This window comes from Heteronotia binoei, chromosome 21 (genome assembly GCF_032191835.1).
Source record: "Heteronotia binoei isolate CCM8104 ecotype False Entrance Well chromosome 21, APGP_CSIRO_Hbin_v1, whole genome shotgun sequence".
Classification (NCBI taxonomy): Eukaryota; Metazoa; Chordata; class Lepidosauria; order Squamata; family Gekkonidae; genus Heteronotia; species Heteronotia binoei.
The window spans coordinates 171886648-171898754 of NC_083243.1; the positions used below are offsets into that span (position 1 = coordinate 171886648).

General features: G+C 45.1%; 1 protein-coding gene across 1 annotated transcript in view; it reads left to right on the forward strand.

Moving 5' to 3' along the window:
- GRK2 (G protein-coupled receptor kinase 2) overlaps positions 1-11883 on the forward strand; it is a 68340-nt gene extending 56457 nt beyond the window's left edge. Inside the window, exons 17-21 of the mRNA XM_060261506.1 lie at positions 656-751; positions 6319-6481; positions 6782-6918; positions 7131-7244; positions 9850-11883. Of these exons, the coding sequence (XP_060117489.1) occupies positions 656-751; positions 6319-6481; positions 6782-6918; positions 7131-7244; positions 9850-10020 (681 nt within the window). The 3' untranslated portion in view covers positions 10021-11883. The remainder of the gene's footprint in view (positions 1-655; positions 752-6318; positions 6482-6781; positions 6919-7130; positions 7245-9849) is intronic.
- The last annotated feature ends 224 nt before the right edge of the window (positions 11884-12107 follow it).

The window sequence follows — 12107 nt, forward strand, 5'->3', positions numbered from 1 at the left end:
TGAGTAACATTTGAAATTGTGGGATGTAGCCAAAATAAACAAGATCTCCTGCTACATATGGGATTGGAGGGAACAACCCAAACCTTTAATGTCTGATAAAGGTTTTGATTAAACAACCCAAGTCTCCAAATCGGGGTGGGGGGAGAAGGAAATACTTTAGAGATTTTTGGAATGCTAAGGGCTATAGTTCAGGTTATTAAATGATTAATTTATCAAAATATTTTTTATCTTTTTGTATGTTTGATACTATTTTAATGTTTTACTAATGTATCTCAGGGCACTTAAAGTTCAAGTCTTTGCTGAACTATTTTGCATGTTTTCTGAAATTGTTTTTGCATATCTTACCTTTTAACTTCTGTATTAACCTTGCTTTTAGTGTCTGTGTTTCTCCTTTTATTAATATCTAAAATGTATTTATGGATGTGTTAACTATTTTCCTTCTATCATATATATATTATTATATATATTTTATTCCTTTAATCAGTAGGATTTAAAAACAAATATTTTGCACATGCATTGTAAAGGAGGAAATTGGAAAGGAGAGACAACTTCCTTCTGCCCTTCTTAATTGCAATAAGTTTTCCTCCAATCATTTATCTTAATCATCTTATTTGCAATAATAAATTATCTTATTTCCGATCATTTATCTTAATAGTACCCCCCACCCTTGATCCCACCACGTGGGGAAGTGAATGCAGCTGATGCTTTCGACATCGGCTCCTTTGATGAAGAGGACACAAAAGGAATCAAGGTACAGAGGGGATGACCCCAGCCTCTTCTCCTGGGATTACAGCACTCTCGGATAGAAAGCCACAGCTGCTACTTCTGCTCACTACTCTTGATTGTACATGGTGGTTTTTAAAAGGGTATTCTGCTTTCTCTCCAAAATAGGAACTCGGAGCAAGTTGAATTATGAATATCTTGTGAAGGATCAGCAATTAAAAGATAGTGCTGATGGAGGAACTGTTATTGAATAATTTGGACATGAGGGAGGGCAAGGTATTGATACTGTAGACAAAGGGATGCTCTAGACCATAGGAACTGCTTTGTGGAGTCAGGCTAAGATCCTTCTTGCATTTTGCTTTGCAGTACTAACCAGCCAGATATCCCTGTGAAACACACAAGGAGGACATGATGATCTATCTAATGTGATAAATAGCCATTCTTTCTTATTTGCTTCTAGCAAATTCTACTTGGCGATAACTACATCTGGATGCGGCAGTTCAGTTTATTACAGCTAATAGCAACTGATAGAACTGTGCCTCCATGAATTTGTTTAATCGTTTATTAGAACTCATTAAGCTAGTAGCCAACATCAGATTTCATGGTAGTGAATTCCATATTAATTATGTATTGCACAATGATTTAGGTCTTTGGCTAAAGCTGTCCTTTATTTATGGGGTGGCATATCTGTGTGACTGCTGCATTCCTTAAATCTTCTGCCTCCTGTTAAGACCTTCAACATGTAAGCCAGGAACCTTAGATGAGGGGTATCAAACTCATTTGTTATGAGGGCTGGATCTGACATAAATGAGACCTTGTCTAGCCAGGCCATGTCAGGTCAGGCCATGTGTGTTCCTATTTAAGGTTAGGTAACAGAGATATAAACTTTACAAAGGACACAAACACAATTAAAGATTTTTTTAAAAAAAAAAACCCTTAAAATAAAGCATGCTCTCAGGGACGTATTAGATGAGCCCCACTCTGAACATGGCAGCCCCATTGCTTCCAGGGAGCATGAGGGTCGAGAGGGAACAGGGCACCGTGCTGAAGATAAGGGAAATGCGCCCTCAGAAGGGACCTCTTCTTCAGTTGGTATGCGGGTATCCTTTCGCGCCAGGGAACCATCCCTGAGCAGGGAGAGGGGGGCGGTCTTGGGAGCTGGTGATTCGATCCTTAGGCAAGTAGACAGCTGGGTGGCAAAACCACATACTGACCGTATGGTGACTTGCCTGCCTGGTGCAAAGGTAGCAGACATTACGCGTGTTGTAGATAGGCTGATAGACAATGCTGGGGAGGAGCCAGTGGTCATGATGCATGTTGACACCAACAATGTGGGGAAATGCAGTCGTGAGGTCCTGGAGGAAAAATTTAGGCTGCTAGGCAGGAGACTTAATGCCAGGACTCCAAGGTAGCCTTCTCAGAAGTGCTACCTGTTCCACGTGCAGGGCTGAAGAGACAGGCACAAATTAGAAGTCTCAATGTGTGGATGAGACGATGGTGTAGGGAGGAAGGGTTTAAGTTTGTTAGGCACTGGGATGCTTTCTGGAACAAGCGGGAGCTGTACAAAAGAGACGGTCTCCACTTGTCCCCAGATGGAACCAAGCTGCTGGCACTTAAAATCAAAAAGGTGGCAGAGCAGTTTTTAAACTAAATCTTGAGGGAAAGCCGACAGGAGATGAAATGTCTCAGGTACGGGAGGACTCACCTCAAAGAGATGAAGGGTTAGCTGTTACTTTTCTACTGGGTAATGGATCAGAGTTGTCCATTGTGAAGGTGACAAACAGTATGGAGTGTCTGCCGAAGTCTTGTGGCAGCAGGAGGAAGGTTGCGGGCCTAACTTGCCTGGGAAATTATAAATGTTTGTATACAAATGCTAGAAGTGTTCGAAGTAAAATTGGTGAGTTGGAATGTATAGTGTTGGGGGGAAACATAGACACTGTGGGAATTTCAGAAACTTTGTGGAATGAGGAGAATCAGTGGGACACGTTGATTCCTGGATATAAGTTATATCGGAAGGATAGGGAGGGAAGGGTTGGAGGTGGGGTGGCTCTGTATGTCAGACAGGGTATATAGTCCAGCAAGACTAAGGTCAAAGAATTAGATTCCCTTCTAGAAATGCTTTGGGTCGAAATAGAGGGCCCAAAAGGAAATTTAACTATGGGAGTTTGTTATCGTCCACCAAATCAAAAGATAGAGGATGATTATAATATGATGGAAGGATTAAAGATAGCGGCTAAACGAAACTGTCGTAATAGGTGATTTTAACTACCCGCAGATTGATTGGGTCAATATGTGTTCAGGTTGAGAGAAAGAGACTGAGTTTCTAGATGCTCTCAATGACTATGCTATGGAGCAGATAGTCACAACCTTACCAGGGTTGGGGCGATCCTGGATTTGGTCCTAAGTAATGCCCAAAACTTGGTGAGAGATGTAAAAGTGATCGCACTTGTGGATCTCCTGACAAAAATATGTAATCTTTCATGGAAATCTGCCTCCATTCCTGAGGACTGGAAGATAGCAAATGTCACCCCCATCTTTAAAAAGGGTTCCAGAGGAGATCCGGGAAATTACAGGCCAGTCAGTCTGACTTCAATACTGGGAAAGTTGGTAGAAAGCATTATCAAGGACAGAATGAGTAGGCACATTGATGAACACAAGTTATTGAGGAATACTCAGCATGGGTTCTGTAAGGGAAGATCTTGCCTCACTAACCTGTTACAGTTCTTTTACATGGTGAACAAATGTGGACAAAGGGGACCCAATCGATGTTGTTTACCTTGACTTCCAGAAAGCTTTTGATAAAGTTCTTCATCAAAGGCTCCTTAGTAAGCTTGAGAGTCATGGAGTAAAAGGACAGGTCCTCTTGTGGATCAAAAACTGGCTAATTAATAGGAAGCAGAGAGTGAGTATAAATGGGCAGTCTTCGCAGTGGAGGATGGTAAGCAGTGGGGTACCGCAGGGCTCAGTACTGGGTCCCATGCTCTTTAACTTGTTCATTAGTGATCTGGAGTTGAGAGTAAGCAGTGAAGTGGCCAAGTTTGCAGATGACGCTAAATTGTTCAGGGTGGTGAGAACCAGAGAGGATTGTGAGGCAATCCAAAGGGATCTGTTGAGGCTGGGTGAGTGGGCGTCAACGTGGCAGATGAGGTTCATTGTGGCCAAGTGCAAAGTAATGCACATTGGGGCCAAGAATCCCAGCTACAAATACAAGTTGATGGGTTGTGAACTGGCAGAGACTGACCAAGAGAGAGATCTTGGGGTTGTGGTAGATAACTCACTGAAAATGTCAAGACAGTGTGTGATTGCAATAAAAAAAGGCCAACACCATGCTGGGAATTATTAGGAAGGGAATTGAAAACAAATTAGCCAGTATCATAATGCCCCTGTATAAATCGATGGTGCGGTCTCATTTGGAATACTGTGTACAATTCTGTTCACCATACCCCAAAAAGGATATTATAGCATCGGAAAAAGTGCAGAAAAGGGCAACTAGAATGATTCAAGGGTTGGAACACTTTCCCTATGAAGAAAAGTTAAAACACTTGGGGCTTTTTAACTTGGAGAAACGTCCACTGCAGGGTGACATGATAGAGGTTTACAAGATTATGCATGGGATGGAGAAAATAGAGAAAGAAGTACTTTTCTCCCTTTCTCATATACAAGAATTCATGGGCATTCAATGAAATTCCTGAGCAGTCAGGTTAAAACGGATAAAAGGAAGTACTTCTTCACCCAAAGGGTGATTAACGTGTGGAATTCACTGCCACAGGAGGTGGTGGCGGCTACAAGCATAGCCAGCTTTAAGAGGGGATTGGATAAAAATATGGAGCAGAGGTCCATCAGTGGCTATTAGCCACAGTATATATATGTGTGTGTGTGTGTGTGTGTGTGTATATACACACACACACACATATATATTGGCCACTGTGTGACACAGAGTGTTGGACTGGATGGGCCATTGGCCTGATCCAACATGGCTTCTCTTATGTTCTTATGCTTAAAACATTAGCACTCATTGGTCTTAAAGGTGCTTTCTTTGTATTTCTCTTGTGGGATCCAGGGAACTGGCTCTTTCGTTCTTTCCCTAGGGGACCAGGAGGGGGAGGAGCCTCAGCCAACAGAAGGAAGAGAGGCTTGGTTCAGTAGCTCTGCTGTGCGATTGAGAGGGCCTGGCAAAGCAAGCTCTGCCCCCCCATTCCTCCCCAAGGGAAGAGTCTCACCCAATTGAGAAAATAGAGGTTTTGCTCTGTAGCTCCTGTGTGATTGAGCAAGCCTGGCAAAACAAGCTGTGATGCAGAAGGGAGCAAGAGAAAGGGAGAAGGAAGCAGATGACAGCCAGTTGCTTGGGGACCTGATAAGATCCCTTTGAGGGCCTGATCCGGCCCCTGGGCTGCATGTTTAACACCACTGCCTTGGATTATTGCTATCTGTTCCTTGTTGTAGAATCGAGATGAAGGGTTTCAGGCAGGAATACTCAGTTCTAGAAACCTGCTAGTGTATGGTGAATTATGTGTCTGGGGATGGCCATGCTCAGACCCAAAGTTCCACTGGACCAGCACTTTGGCTCTGGTTCTCCAGATGCTTTAAAGAAAATCAAAAGCAAGACATAATAGCAGAAGTCATCCCATTGGCCAATGACAGTTGAAGAGAGCCTGCCTCTGGAAATGATAGTATTTATGTTAGCTGAATTTTGTTTGAAAGACTCAGTGGACAGCAAAGAACAATTTGAGGAGTGGGAAAAGGGAGATGGCAGTTATGTCTGAACTGATCAGGGGGAAGATGTAAGAACATTATAATATAGTGGGTACAATGCAAGGAAGGGACGCTGTTGCAGTGATCATAGCTCTTTTATTAAGTACAGCATGGTAATGGCTGAACTCTAAGACTGAAGAACGGGGCCAACTATATACACTTCAAGGTTCCCGCGGAGGGACGCCATTGGATCATTCAAACCAGCAGGGGGCCCATGATTGGAGCACGGCAGCAGGGATTTGGATCCTACTGCTCATTGTTTCTGAGTCCCCAAGCTCAGTCCTAAAAGCTTCAATGAGCCAGGCAAGAACACCATTTATTATACACAACTTTAGTCCACATAAGAAGATATTGGATTTCTATCCCGCCCTCCACTCCGAAGTGTCTCAGAGTGGCTCACAATCTCCTTTACCTTCCTCCCCCACAACAGACACCCTGTGAGGTGGGTGGGGCTGGAGAGGGCTCTCCCAGCAGCTGCCCTTTCAAGGACAACCTCTGCCAGAGCTCTGGCTGACCCAAGGCCATTCCAGCAGGTGCAAGTGGAGGAGTGGGGAATCAAACCTGGTTCTCCCAGATAAGAGTCTGCACACTTAACCACTATACCAAACTGGCTCTCAACAAACAACAAACATACATGGAGAAGACTTGAGTTAATTGTGGGGAAACCATTAGCCCTGGGGTTCGGAGTGTCTAAAAGAGAATGTGTGGGCTAGGTGAGAGAATGCAAAAGAAGGCGGAGCAGAGCTGATGCAAATGACTTCATAGTACTGTATTTTAAACAGAAAGATAGTGGTAGGGCTTTCCCCAAAACTCCATAGTAACCTCACCTGCCTCTCTTCTCAGCTACTGGATAGTGACCAGGAGCTCTATCGTAACTTCCCGCTCACCATTTCGGAGCGCTGGCAGCAGGAGGTGACAGAAACAGTTTTTGACACAGTCAATGCAGAGACTGACAAGCTGGAGGCCCGCAAGAGAGCAAAGAACAAGCAGCTGGGCCATGAGGAAGGTGAGTCCCATGAATGAAGGACTGGATTGCCATTGGTACCTTGACTCAGAATAGCTGTGCTCCCTGCTGGGAGTATCTTCTCCAGTTGCTCAGCTCAGCCCCTTAGAACCCACACTATCTACAGGGCATTTGCTGTTGGGAACATTTTGTGGAAGTAATTTCTTATTCATCCACTGTGGGGAGAGGCTATGATTGGGTTAGCAGCCTAGTGTCCCCTTGCCCTGCTTCCAAGAACCCCCTGTCTTATCAGTTTGCTGTACACCGTCTATAACATTTTTGTACTTCTCCTGTCCTTTACAGATTACGCCCTAGGCAAAGACTGCATCATGCATGGCTACATGTCAAAACTGGGGAACCCTTTCCTTACTCAGTGGCAGAGGAGATACTTCTACCTTTTCCCAAACCGGTTGGAGTGGCGTGGAGAAGGAGAATCCCCAGTAAGAGAAGAATTTCACCGTGAGAGGAGGGGGGATGGGAACGTTGAACATGAGGACTTGCCATATATGTGTGTGGTTTGGCAAGTTTGTCAGCTACAGTCCCCAAAGAATGGGCAGAGAATGTGGAATGCATATTTAAACTGAAAGCTGGAAATGGGGTGTGCTCTCTGCCATTCTCTCACCATTGACTTTTTGCATCCATTCGACAACAGCAATCTTTGCTCACCATGGAAGAGATCCAGTCAGTGGAGGAGACACAGATAAAGGACAGAAAGTGTATCCTGCTGAAGATCCGGGGAGGAAAGCAGTTTGTCCTGCAGTGTGATGTGAGTTTTCCCTGAGTCTGAAAAAGCCAAAACCTTGTCTGGAGCACAGTCCCAAGCTTCACGGAGCTCCTGCGGGAGACTAGGGGGGGATCTTCCTTAATCCATTGAACAGGCAACTTGCTCCATTAGGCAAGAAGCAGCAAGGGTACAATAACAAGTTTCTGCTAATCACTGAAAGTCTTGTCTAAACTCTCTCTGGCCTTTGAGAATTTGGCTTTCAACTGCTCATTTTCAGGTTTCACCATAAACTAAGGGCGTGAGACTGCAGTTTAAGGCGTCGTGTGACTTGCCGATTTCAGTGGGAGTGTTAAATACGTGGTTAAAATCTTCTGTTGGGATCAGAGTCCTCAAGACATTTACAAAAGATGTTTTTAAATCCCCGTGTTGTGCAGCATGTTCATGGCCTCTCCATTTAAAGACTGTCGGCAAGCAGAGGTTGGAGAAGGAGCCACTCCAGTCCAAGTGGAAAGTTCTGAGCTAGATGGACCAGTGGTTTTATTGGTATACTGTAGCTTTATATATATGTTAATAGATTCTCATATAGAAACACTACTGATAAATAGTAGAAATTGAGAGTGGGAAGGAACATAAGAACATAAGAGAAGCCATGTTGGATCAGGCCAGTGGCCCATCCAGTCCAACACTCTGTGTCACACAGTGGCCAAAAACCCCCCAAGTGCCATCAGGTGGTTCACAACTGGAGCTAGAAGCCCTTCCACTTTGCCCTCCCCCAAGCACCAAGAATACAGAGCATCACTGCCCCAGACAGTTCCAATAATATGCTGCGGCTAATAGCCACTGATGGACCTCTGCTCCATATTTTTATCCAATCCCCTCTTGAAGCTGGCTATGCTTGTAGCCGCCGCCACCTCCTGTGGCAATTAATTCCACATGCTAATCACCCTTTGGGTGAAGAAGTACTTCCTTTTATCCATTCTAACCCAACTGCTCAGCAATTTCATTGAATGCCCACGAGTTCTTGTATTGTGAGAAAGGGAGAAAAGTACTTCTTTCGCTACTTTCTCCATCCCATGCATAATCTTGTAAACCTCTATCATGTCATCCCACAGTCGACATTTCTCCAAGCTAAAGAGCCCCAAACGTTTTAACCTTTCTTCATAGGGAAAGTGTTCCAACCCTTGAATCATTCTAGTTGCCCTTTTCTGCACTTTTTCCAATGCTATAATATCCTTTTTGAGGTGCGATGACCAGAATTGTACACAGTATTCCAAATGAGACCACACCATCGATTTATACAGGGTCATTATGATACTGGCTGATTTGTTTTGCTCCCTTCCTAATAATTCCCAGCATGGCGTTGGCCTTTTTTACTGCAATCACATACTGGCTTGACATTTTTAGTGAGTTATCTACCACGAGTTATCTATTTCTCTCTTGGTCAGTCTCTGCCAGTTCACACTCCATCAACTTGTATTTGTAGCTTGGATTTTTGGCCCCAATGTGCATTACTTTGCACTTGGTCACATTGAACCTCATCTGCCACGTTGACACCCGCTCACCCAGCCTCAACAGATCCCTTTAGAGTGCCTCACAATCCTCTCTGGTTCTCACCACCCTGAACAATTTAGTGTCATCTGCAAACTTAGCCACTTCACTGCTTACTCCCAACTCCAAATCATTAATAAACAAGTTAAAGAGCATGAGACCCAGTACTGAGCCCTGCAGCACCGCACTGCTTACCATCTTCCACTGTGAAGATTGCCTGTTTATACTCACTCTTGAATTGAATTGGATTGGATCGAATCTAAGTCAGGAACTGAAAGGCTTGGCAGGGGACAGCAATGAAGAGGATTGTTTGACTTTAAGTCCATCTCGTCCTGGTGACATTCTGAGGTAAAGGAAATCTATAAGTCTGAGAAAACCACAGCCATGGCGAAGACTTTATGAAGAACCCTCATGGTTAACTGATCTCCTCTTAAGCATTTTGGGACCTGAACTCTAGGCCAGCTTTATAGCCCTGGTTAGCCACTATTTTTAAAGGGGCCACTCTTTGAATCAAGGAAGGACTAAAGCCAGCAATCACTGGCTCCACACTGTTTCATTCTCCTTCTCCCATGAGCCGGATAACAGGCAAAAAGCTTTTTAACCCCTCTACCCTCGCTTTGGCTGAGGCCTCTCTTGATTATACAGCTTGCTCTGACTCTCGCACATGAGCCACTGCACAGGGAGTTGAGAGTGAGCACTGGAAGTGCATGAGTAAGGAACTCTGGTAGAACTTCGTTTGCCATTGAGGTTAGCCATGGCAGTGGATTAAATAGCCTTTTGCTACATCTGAGTTGATATACAGAAAGCATGTAAGCTGAATAAAAAGAGGCTCCTTGGGGTTGGCAGCTGTATAGGAAACCCCAAGGGGCAACAATTAGAAATTAGAAGACTTTTTCTTTTTTTTACCCAGAAATGTAGTTCAGAGTGTACCAGGAAAGGGGCACAGTTTCCCATCACTTTGCAGTCTAGTGTGTGTTTTTAACGTGATAATATCCTGATGAGCCCAGAATGCCTTCCCTTCCCCCCCCCCCACCACAAGGTCTGTGCTGTTGCCTTGACATGCACCTTCTGTGCATTCCCTTCCGTCTTTTTCTTGCAGAGTGACCCTGAGCTGGTGCAGTGGAAGAAGGAGCTGCGCGATGCCTATCAGGAAGCTCAGAAGCTGCTCCAGAGAGTGCCCAAGATGAAACACAAGCCCCGTTCTCCAGTGGTGGAGCTGAGCAAGGTCCCACTGATCCAGCGCAGCAGCAGCAGCACCAATGGCCTCTGACCTTCCTCAACTTCCCCTCCCATCCTTAATTTATTTGGCTGGGTTTGTCCACCATCCCCATCCTCTCTCCTGTCTCTTTTTGCTGATTGTTGTAACGTCCACCCCAGTCCCCTGGGGTATTGTAGTGAGGGGCAGGGGCATCCAAAAAAAGCGTGGGACAAGCTTCTCCATGTCTCCTGCCCTCCCCGAAGCACATGGGGATTGATATCCATTTCAAGGGAAAGGAGCCCAGTTGGAAAGATGGGTACAGGTTAACACATCCCTCATTTAGGAAGGCTGGGATTTAAGGCCCTGCATTTAAATAGGACCAATGGAAGTGAGCGTTCTGGAGTGTGCTGTGTATCTTGGAACATTCCCTGCTTTCTCCCTGTGGTGCCAAATGTGTTACTATGCGTCTGAGGGGAATCAGAGAGCCTACTAGTTTAGGCTTTGCTCCCCATGGGGCATTGGAGGCAGTGCATGTCCTCTGTGTTGAGTCCCCAAACTAATAAAGATGGAAAGAAACATAATTGACAATCTGAATGCCATCCCCTTTATCTTCCAGTTCCAAGCACTGATAGGAGCTGCACAGCTTATCCTGCATCAAGGGTGCTCTGGTTCTGGCAGGGAAAGCTCAAGAGACCATGTTTCTCACTGATATTACCCTTTGCCCAGAGTACTAGTTAATCAGCCATTGTGCCATAACCATCTCTTTCAGGGTTGGCTGGGTTTCTACTCTAGGAGGGTGGTTAAGTTGCCTTGAAGCTATTATTACCCAGAAGGACTTGCTAACAGATGAAGGCTTACCCCACTTTCTTCCCTCCCCCATGACAATCCTGTCCTCCTGAGTCCATTCCTTAATCCTTAGTTGCATCCTCTTCTCATCCTATTAGTTGCCATTCCACATCAGATCTCTGCACTGAGGTTGTTGTTTCTGCAGCCTTAGAATTCCTCTGCTTATGCTATCCCAGGCCTGGACAAGTATTCTCTAGCAATTGTGCCAAATTTCTCAATGATTTTTATCCCCATCCAAGCAGCACAGTGGAGCACCTACAAAGTCCTGTTCCCTATCACCCCAGACCATACATGGACCAAGTTTCCTTCCATTTGATTGTCCCAGACTGTGCTGTTGCCTCTGATTCTTCTCCTTGGAGTAGGATGAGAACATTCTTTGCTCTGCTGTCTCCACTGCCAAACTTATTCTGCTTTGCTGTGGAAAGGAGGGGCAGCAGAGATTCATGCCAAAAGAGATTCAGAACTGCCTGTCTTCCGCTTGGGGCCTCTCTGGAGTGGGGCTGGAGTGGAGGAGGCAGTAGCTGGGAACTCAGCCTGAATGAGGCCCTGCGCCAACTCCAAGTGTCTGAAGGACTCTGTAAATATCTCTGTGCCAAGAGGCCAGGCTGGGTTTGAAAAACTGGGCCTGCTCTTCCCCTGTATTAATAATTTCCCTCCCCAACAGCAGTGTTATTTCTCTCCCAGGCTGGGGAGAAATGTCAGGTTGAATGAAGCCTGTGCCCCTCCTCTTCCACTTGCGGTTAACAAAGGGGTGGGGTAAGGGTGGTTGGCTCTTGGTAGGGGTCAGGTCCCCTCCCCCTGATCTCACAGCTCAAGTGCATGCGATTGCCTCTGCTGCATGCCCCCCACCCCCCGACGATGACCTCTGCCTGTTCTTCCACCTGACTCCCATTTTCCTTCCAGGGTGATTATCCCCAGAAGGAGATAGGTGGAATGGAGCCCCTTTCCTTGCAGTGTCTGTAAATATTGATCTCTGGTTTGTCTCTCTGGGTTATTATTATTGATTTTTTGCCGATTTTTGAATGTGATTTTAATGAGTGGGTTAAAAAAAAAAAGAGACTGTTTTTATAATAAAAAAATTCAAAACCCACAAGACTAGGATCTAAAGGCTCTTCTATGGCTCTCAAAATGCAGAGAACCGGTCTCTGAGATAGATTTGAGCTTTTGATTGAATACCTTCTCTGAATCAATCCGACTTGCCTAGTACTGTCTATTCTGGCAGGCAGTAATCTTGGGCAAAGATCCTCCCTAACCCTGCTGCCTGAGCAATGGGCCCTTTATGGCTACATTTTCTTTTATCATTTCCCAGGAAC